This window comes from Syngnathoides biaculeatus, chromosome 3 (assembly GCF_019802595.1).
Source record: "Syngnathoides biaculeatus isolate LvHL_M chromosome 3, ASM1980259v1, whole genome shotgun sequence".
Taxonomy (NCBI): Eukaryota; Metazoa; Chordata; class Actinopteri; order Syngnathiformes; family Syngnathidae; genus Syngnathoides; species Syngnathoides biaculeatus.
Genome location: NC_084642.1, coordinates 32879211 through 32903634, shown reverse-complemented (window position 1 = coordinate 32903634; position 24424 = coordinate 32879211). Strand labels below are relative to the sequence as shown.

At 43.2% G+C, this 24424-nt stretch overlaps 1 protein-coding gene and 1 long non-coding RNA gene across 5 annotated transcripts in view; one reads left to right on the top strand and one right to left on the bottom strand.

The window, feature by feature from the left end:
* Positions 1-24360, top strand: part of terb2 (telomere repeat binding bouquet formation protein 2) — a 29097-nt gene extending 4737 nt beyond the window's left edge. The window contains exons 1-5 of one of the 4 annotated variants that reach the window (XM_061815533.1): positions 22330-22486; positions 22838-22919; positions 23002-23141; positions 23804-23859; positions 23945-24360. In XM_061815533.1, coding sequence (XP_061671517.1) covers positions 22423-22486; positions 22838-22919; positions 23002-23141; positions 23804-23859; positions 23945-24016 — 414 coding nt within the window. In that variant the 5' untranslated portion in view covers positions 22330-22422 and the 3' untranslated portion in view covers positions 24017-24360. Of the gene's footprint in view, positions 1-22329; positions 22487-22837; positions 22920-23001; positions 23142-23803; positions 23860-23944 lie in introns of those variants that run through there. The other 3 variants (XM_061815531.1, XM_061815532.1, XM_061815529.1) reach the window with 3 other exon arrangements.
* LOC133498543 (uncharacterized) lies at positions 21095-23147 on the bottom strand. The gene is made up of 4 exons (XR_009794339.1): positions 23024-23147; positions 22882-22914; positions 21574-21652; positions 21095-21485 (listed from the first exon to the last, which is right to left on the bottom strand). It is a non-coding gene; the product is annotated as an uncharacterized LOC133498543 (long non-coding RNA).
* Positions 24361-24424: the final 64 nt, after the last annotated feature.

Here is a 24424-nt window from a genome sequence, read left to right as displayed (position 1 = left end):
CAGGGAGTGACTCAAAAGTATAGGAATATACTCGGGTAACAGTCTTGTATACATTGAATCTATTATATTTTGTTTGCACCTTCTTGCCTGAATATGAGCGTGGTGCCTTCAAGTGAACAGGTCCTCTACAAACAACACGTTACAACCCTGCAGTAGACCCATAAATCATTGTTCAAGCACTAACAGCAGTCATTTAGTGTCCAGGGCTCTTTCATTCATTTCTCCACACAACCCCAATGCACTCATACCGCCATTGCAGTGCCCTTCCTTTTAAAATTATGTGATGCTGAGTAACATTAGAATAGCCACAGTGCCCAAATTGCCTTTGACTTTCAAGACAAAATTAAGGCTGCAACGGTGAGCAGATTCTGACTAAAGTGTTTCTCATATTACCTGTATCTTCAACCTGAGCTTGAACCCAAGTCTCAACAAAATCCAAAGAATACAAAGAGCATGTCGTGTTTTTTTTGGGGTTTTTTTTTCTTTTTTTTTCAAGTCATTTCATATATGCATTTCTCGTGCAATTCTTTAGAACCAACAGCCGGCAGATTCACTTTGACAACTGTTTCATTTACATATTGCATTACTTTTGGTTGGCTTCACATGCTTGATGATTCCTCTGTAGAATCCAAGTGTGCCTCCTTGCCCTCGTGGCTCACTGATAAGTCCCTGAGGTGGGTTTTATGCAGAGGTCCCGATTGGTCTTTGCTGTGTTACTGTGCATTGGAATATAAACGTAACAGTCTGATGTAGAAACATGAGTTATTTGCCTCTTGCGTCGCCTAGAGGCCTTGGCCGTTAAAATAGACTTGAGGTGATTAGCTTCAACTGTGGCATTTATACACACATCCCGATTCCCGAATATGTTTATGTAATTCAGTAAACAGTCACATACTTATAACATTCCAATATCCTCTTGCCTAGTATTACTAGGGCTGCAGTTTTGTATTAGAAAGATGTGCTTTTCAAATTACCACAGATTTAATGATGAATTCCCTTTTACGCTTCAATTAAATAAACTATTCCTTTTATTCAAATGGTTGGCCATTGTCTGTATAATTGAATTCATTGTTACCTTTAGCGAATTCAAGTTTCATAACCGTGTCTAAATTAGGTCTCATTGCGTATGGTTCAACACAGCATGTACTGTATTTCATTATTGAAGTTTTATGTATCAATCTGAATAAAAATAAGTAATGTCTGTTTTTTTCTCATGTATTGTGTCCATATACCATGTATCTGTGCTGTCAGCTGGCTTCTTCTCTTAACGCCCCTTGCTGAAGCTGGTCTCCCTTTTGAACAACATGTTGCAAAAAAGATAAATTATGGGATGTGAAGGGCTTTCATGAAATACAGTATTGGTGTTATCCTTGGGTTCGAACTCTGTTTTTTTTTTTTTTTGCTACAATCATGGGAATATTACATTTGCTGGTACGGCTTTTAGTTGTGTCCAGTGTCCTCATGTGCATTCACTCCTCACTCAACCCCTCTCCTGTTTTCTCTCTCTCTCTCTATCTGCTTTTTCTCCATCTACTCTGTCTTTCCATATCAACTCAATTGGCCAAGGCAGACAGTGGTTCCGTAAAGCCTGGTCTCTGTTTGAGGTTTTGTAAAATGAGTGTTTTCCTGTCTGTCAGCAAGTGTTTACTAATGTATTGTTCACGTGTTGTTTTTTTCTCAATTACATTTATAATCAATTAGAAGTGGGATTTTATATATATATATATATATATATATATATATATATATATATGCTCTGTGTAATGTTGGTTGAGATTCTGTTGTCGATTAGTGCTACAGTATATAAACACAGATGACTTGACAATAGTGACATATTATTCCCAATAATGTCTGAATTGTACAACCTCATGAAGACCGACTTCTGTGAGTCCCCTGTCCTACGGACTGTAGCTGAGCTACAAATGAGCACTCTACCATTAGAATTACAGTATTTAGTTCTGGAGGATACCTGCACCTTAGCTACTTTTAAATTAGCAATAATACTTGTCTGATTGAAGTGTATTTTTGGACTTCTGGATCATTTTACTTAAGAATTTTACAAAACATGTTGGGTTAGCTGAGCTCAGCCCAGAGACCAATGCTACAGTCTCAGTAAGAGATGGCAAAGCTCTACATGGAGGGCTGAGCTACAGGACACGTTCAGTGTTTCATGTCATCAGAGAGCAAGTTTGTTGTGACAGGTAACCATGTGGATGATGTGGCATAGTGACAAATTACAGTATTGTGTTTATAACCTATTGCTGATCTTCTGTTTAAATGTGTGTGTTTGTGCTCCTTGTTTGTATGTGTTCCACTTGACTGAGGATGTTGAGAGAGAGTGAGACAGGGGAGCAGTCCAAGGCTACAGATTTAATCTGGCTGCTGTGGTCTTGTGATTTAATCGTGGCAAGGGACAAGAGGTGGTGTAATTTATGGTGGGTGGGGGTGGGGGATGGCAAGTTCAACACATTGGGATGCTTGCTACTCCAAGGGGAAATCTTAACCACTCAACCTAATCCCCTCTTCTTCTTCAGATCTCCTTCCACCAAGACGAAATCACAACACTTATCTTTGATGAAGCAGGCCATTTATTTATGTGACAATGCAGGTGATGAAAGGCACCCCTTGAGCAGTTTTTAATAAACTGTTGACACTGTTACATACTCTTAGAACCAGATGTTTGTCAGAGACCTTCGGATAAAAATGATCTCAAGAAGTGGGCTTGTGGAACATACTGCATTCCAAGGCCCGTTGCTCAAAGAAGGATATGCCAAAAAGTGACTGGACTGGACAGTTGAGAAAGAAAATAGTCAGCAACTTGGACCTGGCTTCCAGCATATCAGTCCCGACATGTATTGACTGTGAACCCCCACTTAGGCCTCCAAAAAAGGATTATTTAGTAAGCTGATTGGTCACCAATTATTTAGTTGATTAGTCAACTTGTCAGATCTAGGCAGATTTGTAAAATGTTCTGTATTAAGGGTTCTTTATACTTACATGTGTAGCCATTGCTGATGTTACTGCAGATTTCCTGTGCAAGGTTTGCCTTTATACCCCAGTGCAACCCATGTGCTCAGTCTTGAAAATGTGCTGCAGCGTATGCAGAGTTGAATGTGACAGTGCTGTGAAAAAGTATTCGCCCCGTTCATGATTTGTATTTTTATTTTTTGCATTAACCGTCACACACAAATGTTTCAAATCATCAAACCAATTTTAATATCACTGAGAGACAGCCCATGGAAAGACAAAATGCACTTTTCAAATGACAATTCAATTAATTAAGGCAAAATAAAATCCAAACCTTTTATGACTCTTTGTGAACACATAATTCCCCCCTGAACCTAATAACAGGTTGTGCCACCCTTGGTAGCAATAACTGAAATCAAGTGTTTGTGATAATTGGTGATTGAGTCTTTCACATCGCTCTGGAGGAATTGTGTATCTTCTTTGCAGAATGATTTCAATTCTGCCATATTGGAGGGTTTTCTAGCATGAATAGCCCGTTTAAGGTCACACCAAAGCATCTCTATTAAATTTAAATCTGGACTTTAACTTAGCCACTCCAAAACCCTAATTTTGGATTGTTATTTTTTTGAGCCATTCAGAGATGGACTTGCTAATTTGTGGTTTAACAAGGGGGCACAACTTTTTTTTACAGAGGGTCAGAAAGGTTTTAATTTTTTGTGCCTTTAATAAATTTGTCATTTGAAAACTGCATTTTCTATTTCCTTGTGTTGTCTCTGGGTGTTATTGGTTTGATGATATGAAACTGTTTTGTGTGAAGGATATATGCAAAAAACAAAAAAGGGGGTAGCAAGTACCTTTCTACTGTGAGTGAAAGAGCACTGTGCTTTTCCAAGCCTCTGCACAAATGAACTCAAGCATGTATGTCTGTTCATTAAATATTTTAGACATATTGTTGATTGGCAGCATGTACAGTAAATGTGTGACAAAATCTACAGTGTTTGATGATCTAAAGAGAGACAGGAATGGATTATGCCTCATCTGCCTATGTCAGTGTGTGTCCCCACTTGAGGCACTTAGGGTGCACTGCTTCTTCCTTACATGAGTATTTTAACAGAAATAATGCAAATGAGCTATTTTAATGCTGAAATCTGGGATAATGTCACGAACGAGGCTTGAGGGCGGACCCAAATGCACGACTCAAGAGGTAGGCAGGCAGTACAAAGGAGGTCTTTATTTGTTCCGAGGTCGGTTAACAGCAAGTCAGTCCAAACGAACAGAAGTACGAGTAGCAGCAGGCTTACAAGGGTGGTCAGGGGACAGGCGAGGGTCGGTACACAGAAGGCAGAAGTCAGCCAAACGGGAGTGCGGGAACGAGGGATCAAAGGCAGCGATCTGGCGGAAAACTAGTTGTCCTCCGGGTCCTATATATACTAAGAGTCATTAGGGTTCATGAGGTCCAGGTGTGTGAGTGCTGATTGCCTGGCCCTGGAGGCAATCAGCCTCATGACAGTACCCCCCCTCCCCTGACGCCCGGCTCCGGATGGCCCAGGAGTGTCAGGATGGGCTGCGTGAAAGTCCCTGATGAGAGAGGGGTCCCTAATGAAATGAGGGGGGATCCAAGAGCGCTCCTCCGGTCCATATCCCTCCCAGGCCACTAGATACTGGATCCCCCTTCCTCTGCGGCGATATGACAGCAACTGGCGTATCGTATACACCGGGGGATTGGCCGGAGGAACCAGTGGAGATGGACGGGTTGGACGCAGTCTGCTGATGTGGAAAGTCGGGTGCACCCTCTTCGACCTAGGTAATTTGAGTGACACGGCAACAGGGTTAATAATAATGGTGATCAGAAACGGGCCAACGAACCTGGAAGCCCGTTTGCGTGATTCCATCCGCAGCGGCAGGTTCTTGGTGGAGAGCCACACCCGCTGTCCCACCTTGAGTTCTGGTGCAACTGTTGCGGTCCGCTGCGGACTTGTAGACGCTGCCCATGCGCAGCAGCATCCTCCGAGCTGCCTCCCAGGTCCGTTTGCAGAGTCATACCACCGCCAGGGCGGACAGCACCGCGGAGTCCGTGGGCAATGAAGGAAACAGAGAGGGAGGTTATTCATGTACGACGTGGAGTGGAGCCATACCTTTCGAAGCGGAGGCTAGAGAATTGTGGGCATACTCCACCCATTTGGGGTGCTGGCTCCACGTGCTCTGGTCCCTGGATGCCAAGCATCGAAGTCCGGTTTCCAAGTCTTGGTTGACCCTCTCTGTCTGGCCGTTGGACTCCGGGTGATAGCCCGATGTTAGACTTGCCGAGGCGCCGATGAGGGTGCAGAATTCCTTCCAAAAACGGGTAAGGAATTGTGGACCTATGTCCGAGACGATGTCCCGGGGCAACCCGTGGTAGCGAACCACCTCATCTATTAACAGTTGGGCTGTCTGCTTGGCCGAAGGGATCTTTGGTACCGGCACGAAGTGGACAATCTTAGAGAACCGGTCCACTATAGACAGCACCACAGTGTTCCCTTGTGAGGGTGGTAGGCCGGTGAGGAATTCCAGTGCTATGTGCAACCACTGGTGGGACGGGATGGACGGAGGCCGCAACTCTCCAACCGGCCGTAGGCGAGACGTCTTATTGTCCGCACACACCAGGCAGGCGTTGATGAATTCCCTCACGTCCCTACTAAGGTTGGGCCACCAGAATCTCTGTTCGACTACTGAACGAGTCTTTGCCATGCCTGGGTGGCAGACCGTCTTGTTGGTGTGGGCCCAGGTGATGATATCCCCCCGCAGCAACGGTGCGACGAAGAGGCGGTCAGACGGACAACCTGCGGGAGGCGGCCTCTCCCTCAGGGCCTCCTACACCCGCGACTCGACCGCCCAGGTGAAGCCGGACCCGAAACACACCTCTGGTAGGATGGAGGCGGCTGCCGATTCCCTGTGCTCCCCCTAGTGGATCCGTGAGAGGGCGTCCGGCTTGCCGTTCTTGGAGCCTGGGCGGAAGGACAGAATAAAATGGAAGCGGGTGAAGAATAAGGCCCACCTGGCATGGCGGGCGTTCAGCTGCTTCGCGGTCCTCAGGTACTCGAGATTCTTGTGGTCGGTGAGGACCACGAACAGGACTTGCGAGCCCTCGAGCCAGTGACGCCACTCCTCCATTGCCGTCTTGACCGCCAACAGCTCTCGGTCTCCAATGTCGTAGTTTAGTTCGACTGGGGACAACTTATTTGACAAGAAGGCGCACGGGTGGATCCTTCCATCCCTGGGACTCCTCTGTGATAGGATGGCTCCAATCTCCGAGTCTGACGCGTCGACCTCCACCACGAACTGGCGCTCCGGGTCCGGCACGATGAGGATGGGTGCGGCGGTGAAACTAGCCTTGAGTCTGTCAAAAGCCTCCTGGCAGGTCCTGGACCCATCAAAGGTGCTGTGCGGGGATGTAAGAGCGTGCAGAGGGGCGCAATGGAACAAAAGTTTTGAATAAACTTCCGGTAAAAGTTTGCGAAACCGATGAACCTCTGCACGTCCTTCCTACAGGTGGAGTGGGCCACCGCAGCACTGTGTCGACCTTTCCGGGATCCATACGTACCTCCCCCTCCACCAGGATGAAGCCCAGGAAGGACACTGCTGCTCGGTGAAATTCACATTTCTCCATTTTTACAAACAGTTGATGTTGTAACAAGCGCTGCAGCACCGCTCTGACCTGTCGGACGTGGGAGGCCAGGTCTGATGAGAAAATCAGAATGTCATCTAAATACACAAAAACATTCTTATTCAGAAATTCTTGGAGAACATCGTTAATGAAGTTCTGAAAACTGCCGGGCATTCGTCAGCCCGAACGGGATCACCAGGTATTCATAGTGTCTCGTCGGGGTGTTGAATGCCGTCTTCCATTCGTCCCCCTCCCGGGTCCGCACAAGGTGGTAGGCAGTGCACAGGTCCAACTTGGTGAAGATCCGGGCTCCCTGGAGAAGTTCAAAGGCCGTGGCGATCAGCGGCAGAGGATGCCTGTTTTCTAATGTGACCTCGTTGAGTCCTCGGTAGTCGATGCAGGGTCGTAGTGTTGTGTCCTTCTTCTTGAAGAAGAAGAACCCTGCACTGGCTGGTGAGGACGGCGGACGGATGAAGCCGGCGGCCAGCGACTCCTCCATGTATTCCCTCATGGCCTGGTGCTCTGGTCCTGTTAAGGAAAATAATTTCCCTCTAGGATGTGAGGTGCCAGGGAGGAGTTCAATGGCATAGTCATACGGCCGATGCGGAGGCAGAGATTTCGCTTTAGTCACTGAAAACACCTCCTTTAGGTCGTGATAGCAGGTGGGCACCACGGTTAGCTCCGAAGCAGTACTCGATTCCTCAAGTCGTACCGGCGCGACTTGAACCCTCCCGTCTATATGAACAGCGAAACAACGTTAACAACGGTCCTCACCCCATGCCTTCATCTGACCCGTGGCCCAATCTATGTGTGGATTGTGCTCCTTGAGCCACGGGCTCGCCAAGATAACATGGAAGCCAATGCGCTCCGCGTGAGCGTCCGGAAAGACCATACGAAAAGTCTGAGTGCGGTGCGTTACCCGGCAGAGGAACTTGCCGTTTGCGGCGTAGGCATTACGAAGCCGCTGGGAAGGGAAGGTCGCTGCACCCAATGCCTCAACCACGCGGGGATTTATCAGGTTAGCATCCGACCCGGAGTCGACGAGCACAGTCACAGTACATGAACGAGACTCCGTTCCCAGGGTGAGGTACAGAACCGACTGTCCTGAGTCTGCCATGGCTCCAGCCGGGTGCAGATCTCATGCAGCCTCTGATTGGTTACCTGGAGAGCAGCCTCCTGCTCAAACAGGATGGCTTCTGAGTCGGCTGGGTCCATGTTGTGGCCAGATCGTTCTGTCACGAACGAGACTCCAAGGTGGACCGAAATGCACGACTCAAGAGGCAGGCAGGCAGTACAAAGGAGGTCTTTATTTGTTTCGAGGTCGGTTACCAGCAAGTCAGTCCAAAGGAACAGAAGTACTAGTAGCGGCAGGCTTACAAGGGTGGTCAGGTGTGTGAGTCCTGATTGCCTGGCCCTGCCCAGCTTGGCTGGGCGCCAGGAGCATGACAGATAATAACAACATAACACGTGTGTTCTCACGAATTGTGAGCATTGCGTGTTCTACACGAAGGCAACTAATCAGAGGAAAGGGGACAGTCTTTGCCAAATATGGACAAAGCCGATACAAAACCAAATAGAAGTAGCTGACAGAAAGGCCTTTTTACATAAAAATTCTATTTAAAACTTGATGTTCGAGCTATAATTAACTAGTCAGTGAAAATAACGGACAGATTATAGTTTCATTCCTTGACAGCAAATTACAGAAAACAGAGTTGTGAGCTTTGTGTGTGTGTGTGTGTGTTATGAATAAAGGTAGCGGTTTGTTTGGATAGCTGCATCCTGCATTGGTTAAACAAGAGGAAACAAATCTCAACATGACCCAGCATCATGGCCTACTAGAGAGAATCCAGATCCATCCATTTTTTTCCACTGCTTATCCTAATGCCTAAAGCCATTTAAGTTCCTCCTCTGTTTACATCCTTTTAATGGGAATGGAAAACCTGGCACGCATACCTTTTTTAGTTTCACGCTCATTGTATCAAGATAATACCAACTTGGAGAAAATTCACATCAGACATCCAAATGGTTGAAGCCAAAGATGCATAATTTCACAAACTAAAAAAGTTATATAATACTAATAGTAAGTAAGTTTCTTTCGGCTTGTCCCGTTAGGGGTTGCCACAGTGTGACATCTCAGATGAACACTCATATTAGTTTGGGATCACCCTTGGTTTACCAAACCAATGCTCTAACCACTGAGCTATGGGGCCTCTTATATAATATTATTAATAAACCAAAATATGAAGAAGGCCTATAATTTCAATATTAAAATAGCAAGTCAAACCAAAGAAATTTGGTGGAGAATGAGCAAACGACAACAAAAACAAGGCTCAAGCATTGCCCCCAAGCCCACATAGTAGAACAAGCCCCCCATATCATTTGAGGGAATAACAAGCTTTTGACTGAACTGCAAACCGCTTGATGTTCCAGGACCGCGAAGCAGTACCCTGTCAAAACGGTTTAATACAGTAGGAATCTGCTGAGGGCAAATCAGGGTCGTACTGGGGTGTAAAGGAAAAGGTTTGAGGATATAAACAAACTGTCGGATCTTCTGTAGTGGAAGTGGAATGAGGACAGTAATGTGACCATTACTGGTGCTGAATTTGCATTGGGGGTTGATGAGCTTCACCTCGAGCACCACAAGACTTGGACTGTGGTGAGACTGTCATGCTTGACTTGTTTCTTCATTGCACGGAAGGGAGGGACATTTCCTCTGGATTGACAGACCAGTGTGCTGTTCCCACTTTTTGAAGAATGGGGGACTAGGGCCATGTGCTTAAACTATTTGGAAAAACCCAAAATGAAGAGGCACAAATCAGTGCAATTTATTTTCATTACTCAAGAAGTCAGTGAAACATTTCAACAGCTCAGTTCCATCACCTGTGTCCTGGAGATTTGCTTTGGAGTTAGTACAATGTGTGCACATGCATTTTGTGGACTTGGGAAAGAATTTGGGGTGTGTTCTTTTGCTGCTTTAGGTACTATTGTAAGAGCCTGAGGTATTTGTAGAAATTGGATCTGCATTATGGGCAGTGTCCCTATATGTGATTGTGAGTATGACTGTTGTCTGTCTCTATGTGCCCTGCAAATGGCTGGCAATCAGTTCAGGGTGTACACTGCCTCCTCCCCGATGATAGCTGGACCATGGACCATAGATAATGAAACCCCCGAATTCCTTGCAATTGTACATTGAGGAACATGGAGCTTAAAGGGCGACTGTCATGAAATGGATGATTTTTAGTATGTTATGAATGGAAAAAATGTCAGCCAATATGGGCCCATGCGTTTTTTTCACCACAAAACATGATTTTGACGGAAACAGCTTTTTGTAACTCCCGCCATGAAAATCCTCTCGAGGGATTTGTTTTCGAGAAGAAGCAAGAAGTGACTGAAAGGACAGCGGCACCCCCAAGTGGACTTGTTTGTTTCCATTAGTTTTACCTCCGGGAAGGTAGCTTGTTGTTCCTTCGTGTTAGCCAAAATGCCGGCTCATTACATTGCTGGACATTGCTTGAACACGGGAGAATGGATTTAACCTTCATAAGTTTGTAAGAGACCCGGTTCGTTGTGAAAAACGGATTGCACGGGTGCAGAGGACGAGAGCTTCGTGTGTTGCAAATAACAGGTAGGTGTGTATACAGCTACAAAAAAACAATAGTTTGGGGCGGACCACATAATCGGTCTCTCATAACGTAACAAAAGAAATATGAAAAAAATATGTCGATGTGGGAGTCGGACAGTGTCGGGCTGTTGCGTGGACGGCGGCAAATCTGAAGAACCCAGCCAAGAATGCCACACTCAGCCGCGTGCGATCAGTAATGCTCCCTGGCTCGACGGTGTTCGAGTACTGCGGCGGCTATGAGCATCTCCCTAAAAGCAGCACGGCTCGGCTCCATAATATGCCACCACGGCGCCGAAAATCAGCCACACCGGCTGAGGCACCGTGTTTGGCGGTCACGGCTTCTGTGAAGGCTGCGCATCGGGCTTTGCGGACGGGGGTGGCTCTGAAGAACCTAGCCGAGAATGCCTCACTCAGCCATGTGTGCACAGTAAAGTGCCCCGGCTCGACTGTGTTGTCCATCACGTACTGTGGCGTCTATGAACAACCCTCTAAAGCAGGGTGGCTTGGCTCCGTTACATGCCACCACGGCGCCGAAAATGAGCATCACGGGCCAAGGCGCCGCGTTCGGCGGTCACAGCTTCTGCGAAGGCTGCGCGTCAGGCTTTGCGGATGGGGGCGGCTCAGAAGAACCCAGCTGAGAATGGCTCACTCAGCCGCGTGCACGGAGTAGAGCGCCCCGGCTCGACTGTGTTGTTCATCGCATACTGCGGCGTCTATGATCAACCCCCTAAAGCAGCACGGCTCGGCTCCGTCATAAGCCACACCGGCCGGCTGCGATGAGCCGTGATGGCTCATCTCCGCTGCGAAAGTGGACGGACGGGGATGGCGTTTGGCCTTGATCGCATATCATCTGAATATGGCTCGAAACAATAGTGCAATATTGCCCCGAGGGCTTGAAACAATAGTGTAATATTGCCCTGGTAACTTCACTCGGTTGTGTGGTGTTCTCCTTTTCGAAACGAGCTTCCGTGTCAGAAGGGGCGCGTTTGTCTCCCATAATTAGGGTGCACCGCGTGTTTTCATTGGCGAATGTCCGGGTGACGTCACGGACGGAGGATGCAGCCAATATGGCGACCACTTTGATATGGAATATGAATATGATATAATATATGGATATTGAATGACACTTCTGCAACTTTGTGCATGGATGACGCGCTCTCCGCTCACATTTATTTTTTCGTATAGACATTGAAGTGAATAATGTTATATGTATTTTTTCATTACAATATCTATTTTAGAATATTTATAGGGATGACACTTGGGCTTTAAGGTGAAAAAAGCACAAAGCTAGTTAGTTTTACCATTACACAAAACCAAACAATTAGCCTATTATCATCACTGTTACTTCTATAGTGGATTACTTCAACACTATGTATTACTCTCCATAGTTCTTTTTGTCTTTGAAAGTGGGAATACAGTAGAAACTCGGAGTTCAAACGACTTGCGGGGCATACAAATTGGACTTTGACCCAAAAAATCAGTGTGAAAAATGCCTCGGTGTTCAACCCAATTCTCAGTCCGTACACCTGAACAAAGCTGAAACTATGCTGAGTCAAGCCGAGCGATGCCGACCGCGCATGGGGCGGTATCGAAACAAGCCACTGCCCGACCTCCTCCTCCTTCGAGTCAGGAGGTTGTCATAGTGCGAGCACGCCCATTCATTGAGTGTTTCTCATAATTATTTTTTCCCCTCACTACTTTATTTGCCATGGGCTCAAAGAGGTCTGAAGACAGTGGTGCTACCAACAGTAAAGGAAAATGAAAGTTGAGCGAACCACTGTGTATTTAAGGAAGGAGATAACTGCTAAGTAAGAAAATAGGGAGCGTTTCGTTTGTTACGGCTCTTGCTCACTAATATCGTATGGCTAAGTCGACGATTTTGACTATCCTAAAGGATATTTTTTTTTAATAAAAGGCAGCTACTATTGCCAAAGGAGTGACTAGCCTTACAAAGCAAAGGCCACAGATCATAGAAGAAACGGAGAAGCTAAGGGAGGATTACCCAGCCAAATCATGGAGGGTGATTTCGGCGAAACACTTCCTCCTTCACTCTCTCCATCCATCCACTGATCCCATCACATCACGACTAAAAAGGCAAATGATACACATTTAAGTTGCTTTCAGTCTATGCATTGTTTATTGTTGAAATACAGGGTGTACATACTTTCACGTAAATAGGAATTAAAATGGGAATTTACGATTTGGAGGTTGGGAACAGAATGACGTCATTTACATTAATTTTTTGGAAATAAATGTTTTGGAGGTTGAACACTTCACAAGAACAAATTATGTTCGAACTACAAGTTTCCACTGTATGTAATGGACAGATGTCTGGCTAGAGCTATTTTGCACTATCTGTACCTGGTCAGCCTTTAAAAGAATGTGCTGAATACAATACAAAATACAACACATTTATCAAATTAATAAATTGAATTAATACAAATACAATCAAGAAATTTAGATGTGTGTGTGTGTGTGTGCGTGTGTTTCAAACAGTGCCCCTCTAACAAACCCCCTCAGCAAAATTGGTGGAAAACTGCCACTGATTACGGCATAGTTAATAATGAATATGTAGACATTTATAATCGTCAAACATGCCTTGTAAGCGTACCTTTTTAGCTATTGTGTATCATTGTGTCTGCTCCACTGCTTGCAGAGAAGAAAAACGTGCACAAGAAGATGACGACAGAATATTAAAAACATCACCACAGATAGACGTTGAGCCATTATTCTAGATGGCTGCTGTTAAACCAGGTGTGAACCCCAAAGAGCAAACTTTTGCCTCTAAAAGATGACTCATGGTCGACGAGAGCAACTGAGAGTGCAAATAACATTCACACTTGGTATTGTCACAAACAGTTGTGGTGAGACACATACCTACAGTAAATAAATGTGAATTCTGTTTTTGTTTTGAATGTGTTCAACCACATCTTCCCGTTCACTGTATTCCCACGCTTTTATTTGTGCATCTTTGAAAAAGCATTTTGTGCTTTTTGACCTGAGTGCATGTAAAGGGTGGAAGAATGTATATTGTTGTGCTTGACCATCCAGTGTATGTAAATACATTGTACTTGAATTATTGGACATAATAATCTGGAGATGATGCTTCACTTTGTGTCGCTGCTTTTTTTCCTCACCTCCATTCTGTTGTCCCACTGACAGCTTTAACTTTGTCAGCTTTGTGTATCGACTTGAGGATAGTGGCCTTCTCATGATGTGCTTGCTCAGTGTAAAAGGACCGCACGACACTGTGGCAACAAACACACTGCCCCAGTCCAGCATGCCCAAAGTTCCAAGTTCTGACGTGGTAGCCTACCAGGAAGTAAATAAAACAATTTTCCACAGGAGAAGTCTTCTCCTTGACAAGTTCAGCAAGATGTAACTTTCTTTTCATGCTGAACAGAGGAGGTCTGTGTCAGAAACTATGTTGTAAATTTACCATACAACAAAGTGACGCAGTGGAAGGAAATGAAGCATCATTAAGAAGAATTGGGCATAATTGGAGGTGTACAATTCCAATGCAACTACTCAAATGGACTCAGTTCTAAGTCAGAACCCGTTTTCAATTCCTACCCCTAACCTCATGTGGCTTAAAGGAGTGATGATGTCATATTTCACTTACGAGTTGATTTTACAGTGAATAAAATAAGTATTTGAGGAGGAGTATTTGCAAGTTCTCCCACTTAAAAATCACGGAGGGCTCAGAAATTTTCATTGTAGGTGGATGTCCACTGTGAGAGAGATAATCTAAAAAGGAAAAAAAATCACAATGTATGATTTTTTTTTAAACAATGTATTTGTTTGATACAGCTGCAAATACGTATTTGAACACTTGTCTATCAGCTAGAATTCTGACCGTCAAAGACCTGTTAGTCCGCCTTTAAAAGTCCACCTCCACTCCATATATTATCCTGAATCAGATGCACCTGAGTGAGGTCATTAGCTGCATAAAGACGCCTGTCCACCCCATACAAACAGTAAGACTCAAACTTGTATCATGGCCAAGACCAAAGAGCTGTCCAAAGACACCAGAGACAAAATTGTACAACTCCAAACAGCTGCAAAAGGCTATGGGGAAATTGCCAAGCAGGTTGGTGAAAATGATCCACTGTTGGAGGAATCATTAGAAAATGGAAGAAGCTAAACATGAAGGTCAATCTCAATCGGAGTGTAGCCCCATGCAAGATATCACCTCGTGGGGTCTCAATGATCCTTAGAAAGGTAAGGATTCAGCCCAGGACTACACCATAGGACTTGACTTCAATGACCTGAAAAGAGCTGGGACCACTGTTTCCAAATACAATAAGACGTCATGGTTTGAAATCATGTATGGCACGGAAGGTTCCCCTGCTTAAACTAGCACATGTCAAGGCCCGTCTTAAGTTTGCCAATGACCATTTGGATGACAAAGAGAAGTCATGGGAGATTTTGAGGAACAACCTCTTTCCCTCAGTCAGAGCATTGAAGATGTGTCGTGGCTGGGTCTTTCAACATGACAATGACCCGAAGCACACAGCCAGGAAAACCAAGGAGTGGCTCCATAAGAAGGATATCAAGGTTATGGCGTGGCGTAGCCAGTCTCCAGACCTAAACTCAATAGAAAATCTTTGGAGGGAGCTGAAACTCCGTGTTTCTCAGTGACAGCCCAGAAACCTGTCTGATCTAGAGAAGATCTATGTGGAGGAGTGGGCCAAAATCCCTCCTACAGTGTATGCAAACCTGGTGAACAACTACAGGAAACGTTTCACCTCAGTTATTGGAAACAAAGGCTACCATACAAATATTAACATTGGTTTTCTCAGGTGTTCAAATACTTATTTGCAGCTGTATCACACAAACAAATCATTAAAAAAATCGTACAATGTGATTTCTGGATTTTTTCTTTTTACATTATCTCTCTCACAGTGTACATGGACCTACAATGACAATTTCAGACCCCTCCATGATTTCTTAGTGGGAGAACTTGCAATATAGCAGGGTGTTCAAATACTTATTTTTTCACTGTACAACTAAGTGTGGACATTATCAACAAACACAAGGTTGTATGTTCGAAGGTAAGTGAGGGAGAAGTATCTTCTCTGAGTTTGAGTTCATTTTTATCAGTGCCTTATACATTGCAGGAGAAGAACTTTCACTTTGTTAGTGTATCACTGACCTGCTGAATGAAGTGTGTAATGTTTTATGCTGAAGAATTGGGTTCGTGATACGTAAATACACGACGTCATGCAACAGAAATGTCTCTTTGCCTATTTGTATCACATCAGACTTTTAGACAGAAAACTGGGTTCCATGACAAGCCAAGTCAAATGAATACATCCACTCACTTATAAAGACTACAATGATTTTACTCATGATCTTTCCAAGTAAAAAGTACTCACCCTGCTTTACACGCGCAGTACGATTCCAATATTTTATCCTGTTGGATTTCCATCTGAAGTTTGTGAGGCGTCAAACTTTTTTGTAACGATCGCCAACATTTTGCTGTAACTCTGACATTGCATCCTGCTCTGTCAAAATTTTAATTCCTTGTACATATCCTTGCGTGAAATACTTGAGACCTCTCTGTAGAAATCTATTGGACAAGTCTGACACATTTGGCAAAAAACATACCCCTATTCTATATATTATCTGGAATACGCGATAGAGAAGCGACTTCAAACAAGTTCTGTTCAATCGCCATTTTTTAAGCATGTGGGATAAGGCTAAGGGGACAGAGTTTAAGATTCCACTGCAGGGCACATAGAAACGAAAAAAAAAAAAAACAACATACGCACTCACTTTCACACCAAAGGGTAATTTAGAGTAATTTAATTATTATACTGCATGTTTTTGGGATGTGGGAGGAAACCAGAATGCCTGGAGAAAACCCACCCAGGCATGGGCAGAACATACATGCTCCGCACAGGTGGGGCTGAGATTAGAACCCCAGACCTCACAACTGTGAGGCAAATGTGCCAACTAGTTGCCCAATGCGCCACCAATATCAGATCAGTTGTTCTATGTTCAGAGGTTTAAATTAGCATAAGTAGACGTCCCAGCGGTTGCTTGGGAAAATCAACACAATCAGGTTAGTGATTGGTATTAATCTGGACACCAATCGCTTTTTAAAATGTATTTGTCTCTTATTTTCAACCTTATGCAGCTGTCTGAGGCCAGGGACACATATTTTCAGTTTTGCAATGGTCAACCTGCGCTGCCAATCCGTGTTCCATGTTCCAAGCACAAGTGAGCTGAAGTGACAGTACATCAAAGATGAGGTGAACAATAAAACCTCATCCTGTGGCAGCCCTTAATCCTTCAGCACCTGTGATTTCAAGGCCGCTGCTTTGATGTGTCAGGTTCCGCTGCAGGGAAAAACACTTGCTATAGCTTAACGAAGGTCACATGGGAGGTGGGAGAAGGAAACTACACCATTTTGTTCAATCACAAAGCACAGAGCTAATGTGTGTCTATGATTCAGTATTTTTATACTTGATTTATTTCGATTTAAAGACTGTGCAATAATAACATTCTGACGTTTGTGTGAAAATAATTTGTTAGAGCAGGGGTGTCAAACACATTTTTCTCACGGGCCACATTGTTGTTCTGGTTTCCCTCAGAGGGCCGTTATCACTGTGGAACAAAAATATTTAATCACTTTATCATATTCGGGCAGCACAGTGATTCAGCTGGTAAAGTGTTGGCCTCACAGTTCTGAGAACCCGGGTTCGATCCCGGCACTGCCTGTGTGGGGTTTGCATGTTCCCCCCCCGTGCATGCATGGGTTTTCTCCGGGCACTCCAGTTTCCTCCCACATTCCAAAAACATGCAACATTAATTGGACACTCTAAATTGTCACTAGGTGTGATTGTGACTGTGGATGTTTGTCTCAATGTGCCCTGTGATTGGCTTGCAACCAGTTCAGGGTGTAACCCGCCTCCTGCCCTTTGACAGCTGGGATAGGCTCCAGTACTCCCGACCCTAGTGAGGATAAGCAGAAGATAAGCAAAGAAAATGGATGGATGGATCTCATCATATTTACATCATCAATTTATGAACTAATCTTGGAATCAGAAATCAAGGGTAATGTTCTTCAATTTTTCACATTTGGTAACTCAAAAATACTTGTAATATCTCAACTTTGTCATTTAAGATATATGACAATTTTAAATTTTGGTAGATTTTCACAAGAATCATGGAAATTGACACTCAAGATTTGCCTTCACGGGCCACATAAACTCATGTGGTGGGCCGGATCTGGCCTCCGGGCCTTGAGTTTGACCCCTGTGGGTTAGAGTGTTGCCACACAATTCTGAGGAGGGAGGTTCAAATCCCGCCCCCGCCAGTGTGGAATTTGCATGTTAACCCCATGCTTGCGTGGGTTTTCTCCAAGCACTCCAGTTTCCTCCCACATCCCAAAAGCATTAATTAATTGGAGACTAAATTGCCGATAGGTGTGATTGTAAGTGCAAAGGTTTTCGGTGTCCATGTGCATGTCACCGCCTCCTGCCTGATGACAGCCAGGATGGGCGTCAGCACCTCCGCGACTTTTGTGAAGACAAGCAGCTCAGAAAATGGATGGATGGATGGGTCAAGAATTCTGCCTCCCCATTTGGACCCAACCAGCCCTTGTGAGAGGGTACTTCCTAAAAAGGACTTTCCCTATTACTCCTTTCTCAAGTGCTTTTCATGTGGTATTTAGTTGGTTTTCACTTTCAAAAATAACTTTCATATAATTTGATCAATAGTTTCATTTTGTAAATGTAGTATTTTTCGTGGCGGCATGGAGGCCAACAAGTTTGCATATCTGCTTCACAGTTTTGAGGACCTGGGTTTTCTCTGGGTACTCAAGTTTCCTCCCACATCCCCAAAACATGCTTTGGAGGTTAATTGAAAACTCTAACTTGCCCATAGGTGCAATCGGTGTTGATTTGTTTATATGTGCACTAGCTTTACTGTGAAATATTCAGAATTTTTATCAATCATTCAAAACAAGCAGGATAACATTCTCTTAGGTGGCGATTTGAATCTACATGTGGGTAACATTTTAGTCTCAGTCACAAAGGATTTTTTTAAACATTTTTGATTTTACACAATACATCATACATCCAACTCACAATATAGTACATATGATAAATTTGGATTGATCACGTGTGTTCCTTATTGTTGATTGGCTGTCTCCGATCACCATTGATTGCTTTTTTTTTAATATCGCTAGTATTATTCAGCACAAGGACTCTAAAGTGGATCCAAATCTTCCCTGAATTTCTGACTCTTTTAAGAAAATATATTCCCTTCACCCATTCTATGGTCAACAATTTTAATTGCAAAGCCTGGACCTGGTTGGCCCAGTCAAAATTAAAAAGGTACTAACATAAGCAAACACCCCTCAGAGAATGGATGGAAATAAAGACATCAAAAACGGGGGCTCAGGGTTGCAGAAAGGAAATGGAGGAAAAACAAAACCACTGAATACTACAGTTTACAACACAAAATTGACAACAATGCTGTAAAATTGTAGAAATGCACAGTTGGCAAAACCAAAATTATTTTCCACTATCAACTGCATTTTCAACCCTTCATTTTAACGGTTTTTCATGAATATTAACAAACACCCTCAGTGAGGATTTTGCTGCACTCTTTGGAGGTACGATTGACACAGATGTTGTATTTTATTTAATCGTGACATGGTTTTGACTACACTTGAATGTCTTTCTTTACATGAGAAAACAGTGGACCGTTTTGCCCTGGTAAATTCTGAGACACTTAAAGTTTTCTCCACAGCGAGGCCCGGCACATCTTCACGACCTTGTCCTTACACTATTTTTTAAAGCATTATACAAACTGTTCCACGGTGACGTTTTAAACATCAGGACTAGTTCTGTTCAGACGGGTGCCTTCCTTGCGGCTTTTAAAGGAGCAGTAGTAAGGCCCCTTCTCAAGAAGAGCAATTTGGATTTTACCAATCTCATGAACTATTGACCAGTGTCAAGCATCCCATTTTTAAGCAAAATTTTAGAAAGACTCGTTCTTATTGAAATAACTTTTTAGTTGATTGTAATAATTCTGAAAAATAGTCTGGTTTCAGGGTAGGTCATAGCACCAAGACTGCCTTTGATTTAAATGATTTTAGTGACAATCTCGATTGGCAAAAATTAAATATGTTGATTTTGCTGGATCTAAGTCCTGCCTTTGATACAGTAGACCAGTCTGTTCTTTTGAATTGACTAAAACATCTGGTTCTTATTACTTGTACTGATCATACATGTTTTTTTAATCTAATTTACCGAAAGAAGTGTTATGGTAAACTTAGATAAAGCACATGCTTGTCGAAAGTTGAATAAATAACCCTGAGATATGCCACAGGGTTTATGTTTTGGTTTGTTATTGCTCTATTTTTATATGCTTTCACTTGACACCGTCTTCACGAGACACGGTTATGCTGACAACACACAGCTGTCTCTTGATGATACCTGTCCAATGGATGCTCGTTTTTAACTGTATTTTCAAAAATTAAATCCTGGGTCACACAGGTTGATCCCAGTTGACTCTGGGCGAGAGGTGGGTTACACTTTAAATTGGATGCCAGCCAATCACAAGGCACATTTAAACAAAACAACCATTCACATTCACATTCACACATAAGAGCAAGTTAGTCTCTAATGTCTTACCCCGCATGTTTTTGGGTAGGAGAAAACCGGAGTACCAGGAGAAAGCAGGAACATGCAAGCACCGGCCGGGCTGGCTGTATATTAAATGCTTTAAAAAAGCATTTCAGCCTTATTGAGTGGAAACGTTTGCTGGATTATTTGCCATCAGTCTAGGGTAATACCTGTTTTTTAAAATGTTCAAAAGAAATTTAAGATCAACAGTGTGAGTTAACTGAAGTGTCCTTTTGATTTGTCAAAATACATTGAACAACAGAATCGGCACAGCAATCGTGACACTGGAGTAATTGAGGTTATGGCATTGGAACAGTGACAAAGGACAAAATTGTCATGGTCCAGCCCTGGCTGTGCGGACTCCCGCACGGCCGCGCTGATTGGGAGGTGCACACCTACGCCTCATGCTGGCTGATTGGCCCCGGTGTATGTAGGACCATGGGGACGACTGGTCCGGCGCCAGATCGTTGCAACTCATGCCCCGTTCCTGCACTCCCATAGCTCTGATCGACAACCCGTGTGTACCGACCTCCGCCTGTTCTCCGACCGACCCCGTAAGCCTGACTCCCTTGATACTCCTCCCTGCTTTGATCGTTCTCCCGTGTACCGACTCCTGCCTGCCCGCTGATCTGCTCTCTACGCCCAACATCCTGACTACCGCTGCTACACCTGACTGCCTGCCCGATCCCCGACCTTGGAATAATAAACTTTTTTCCCAATTTACCTCTGCGTCTCCCGACTCCTGCATTTGGGTCCTACCTCCATCTTGATGGGTTGTGACAAAAATAGGATGATTGGTTCAATGAAATCACCATAGCCTATTTCTATCCTCCCTGTGGGAAGCAAACTTAATGGACAAAATCAGCAGCAAACAATGCAGATGACAGCTCCAATTAATTTACCGTTAGTGAGCTACAGTATATGACTTACTGATGTTGAGCCGAGGATCCAAATACAGTACAGCACAGCGTCACAGGAAGAAGTGGATGTGCAAAATGAATGAAGAGGGAGTGAATAAATTATAACAATGGAATTAGAGCTGAAGTCATTTATTATTTTAGTTATTAAGTCACACAGAATCCATAATAGTCCAAAGATGGAATGATCTTCACATAACAATAATTGCCAAAGAAAATTATCTTCAAAAGCAATTGATTGCCATTGAAATGTTCTCTGTGAATCATCATATCCAATGATCAATCTATTCGTTCAGTACTGGATGTCAAAATGTTTCATTGATTATATAGAATAACAACAAATGTTTTGATGCAATTGAATCTGTTAAAATGGGAAGCTAGGAAGAAATATGTTTGACTATGTTTAATGAACACCACCAGCCTCTCCTAAGAGCCACTCTGAACACCAAAAGATGGGGGGGGGTTGGGAAACAAACAGGGAGTGGCTTCACTGTTGTCATAGCAACAGAGTGAGTGCTGCTTTGAAGCTCCTGGACCAGTCACTCTCCAGTACACAGCAGAGGGACTCAATTGCAATTCCAGTATCTGAAAAGAACCTATTGCGTGGCGACAGAAGGAAAGCGTCTTAAGCCTGGACTGGAAGCATCCTGGCAAACATCGTGCACTTTAATAAGTGCTTCGATTGGATGACAATCCTGTGAATCACAAAGCTCGATGATAGTACCGGAACTGATATTGAGGAAAGCAACGTTTGCTTTGGTGTGATAGCAACGAACACCTGACCTGCACAGAACCCCAGTGCTGCTGTTCTTACTGGAACCTCATCGTGTTGGAGGTGAGGCGGCTCTGGCCCATAGCCACCCTGCATTGTGTTGTTTTGAACAAGTGAGATTTGACAGCATAACAGCTTGGCTTGCAAGTTCTTAAATGTTATCACTCATGCCAGCTGTAACGTCCAGCAGAATATGCACCATCATTAAAAAAAAAAAAAAAAAAAAAACAACATTTCACAGTCTTTATATCAAAGTCTTGAAGTTGGACTCTTGGAGGGTAAGAATGAAGAGGAACACTTAAGTGATGCTTATTTGTTGCCTGATTTTACCTCAAACCTATGACTATTTGTTATGATCCACAAACAAGAACCATGGTTTTCATCATCATCTTGAGTAATCCGTTATAAAGTGCTACAACCTAGCGGTTGAAATCTAGTATAGCAGCCACTGATATAGACTTCTTGAATCATGAGCTTTCCCCTAACGTCACCGTGATCGTGACACGGATCAGTGTGACATTTCGCATAATGATGAAAATGTGCAAATGAACAAAAAATGTACAAAGGGAAGCAGAAATATGGTTTATCATGTTTGTTTGTGGAAACAATTTGAGTTTACACAATATTCAAAAAAGCTAATGCAAGGTGCCAACAACATGAAAAATATTACATAGTTGTCCAATATTAAGAGCAATTTTAAAGGACAAGGCCAGTCGGAATGTCCAGCCAAAAAAAAAAAAAAAAGTTCTGAAGCACGTAAACATAAAAGGTGTTCAGGTTGAATGTGTGGCAGACACAAGGAAGCCATAACTTTAATGAAAACTCACTGACAAACATTTAGCTCGAGTAGCCAAGGTATTATGTTTGCAAATAAAAAAGCTTGGTTTTCAAGCAGTGTTTCACAGCCACGTCGGGATTTTTGGTGTAAGTATGTGCCAGAAGTGAATCAATGTATACAGGACATTCTGTACTTTTTAGCTAGCTAGCTCGTTTAAGAGTGTGGTCATTTTACTATACATAAAAAAATAAAACTGTATGCGTATGTAACATTAGCACGAAGGATAAAACGTAAAAATCCAAGGTGACTAGCATTTTTTACTTACTGTACTTATTAGACTTAGCACGACCTATGGTAATTTTAAACATATAGTTTGTTCAGTAACAGACATTTGAAAAGAGGATAGCGCTTGCAACAACCCCAGTCTAAGATGGAATTGATAAATGTCAACATTGACATTTGTCTGACCAACTTGGTGTCATTGTGTTACCTTTTAGTAGAAGAGGAGGGAATAGTTACAGGATGGAGAACAGCAGATTACCTTTTCAGTGATGATGCTGCACACCCGGACACCCTTTGGTGAGTGACATTACAAATATATCAACATTTAAACATATCACCACAGTTGATTCTATACTAAATGTGATTTTTATTATTTCAGGATTTTTCAAAGTAAGGTGTACCTCTGGGACAAGATCACAGTTTTTCACAGCTTGTTCCTGTGTGTGTGTAAAAAGCGACAGAGTGTAAAGTCAGTGAGGATCGGCCACTATGTGCTACCTCCTGTCCCAGTGCAGCATGGTGAGGATTTTCACCCAGATCGATCTTGAATCGACTCCAAAGTGAATAAAAACAAATGATAATCTCTCTCTCTGTCTCTACATACATATGGAACCAATCTTCCTAAAATAATGACATCGCAAAAAATATTTTTTATTATTATTAAAAAATGATTTGGGCAACTTTTTCACAAAGCTCACGATGTTAAATGAATACCCATCCGAGCGTAGTGGTCAAAATTGAGTGTTTTCTACTTTCAAAGGCACAATTTTTTTACATCGCTCAATGTCATTCAATTATGTGGGTGACCTTTTCTTGTTTGGAAGTGATTTTTAATTGTTGGTTTTTCCATTGGTCACTCAGCTGCAACCCAGTTTTTCTTATTGACGAAGCTGAGGATGAACATGACAGTGAGATGTACAAAAATGTGTATTGTAAAAATCACAAAATGTGCCCACAATTATTGTATCTTGACTTTGATCTCTTCATTTTAGGAAGGTAGAACATCACAGGTTTTTCTATTTATTAGTAAATGAATAATACAGATGAATAGTACCATAACTGTTGCAACTTTTGGGTCTAGACCCACTTGTTGAGAATGACCGACTGTTTTGTAGGATAACGTAACGAAACAGTGAAGTACAGCAAATACATATTAGTAACTTTGTTCATTGTTTTTGAAGCAGTGAGGAATGTGGTTGGAAGGCTGATTTGGGAGCATGACCAACCAAATACGCAGGTATCATTGATAACATATTATGATATTGATTAGTGTATCTGTTATCTTAATTTGACTGGTTTCTGCTTTCTTGTGATTCCTGAAGAGTTTTGCTGACCAGGCTGCCAGCAATTCCAAGAAAGAGGAGTGCAGCACAGACGAGTTTGTTACAGTTTGAATGCAAACATTGGACAGCACAAAACACGAAATACATAAATCTTCCTATTCTTGCAGGAATGATTCATTCAGTTCCAGCACATCAGAGAACAGATTGTGTACATGTTATATTAAAGGATGATTCATTCGGTGACAGTGTTACAGGTGAAATATTCAGCATTTGTAAATCTTTAGTTGAACTGAGGAAGTTCATGTTGGGCTGATTTGCTATTTTGCTCTTTGTTCTTTTAGGGCATTGTCAGCATGTAGGGCTGCAAAAATGTACTAGTGTGACTTTTGTTATCAGCATGCGGTTGATTTTGCATATGTATGAAATATTCACTCAATGTAAATGAATGAATTCTATCTTGTTTTGTGTTTTTCCTTAATTGCAGTGATTTATAGTGAGAAGCATGTTAAATGAAAACAT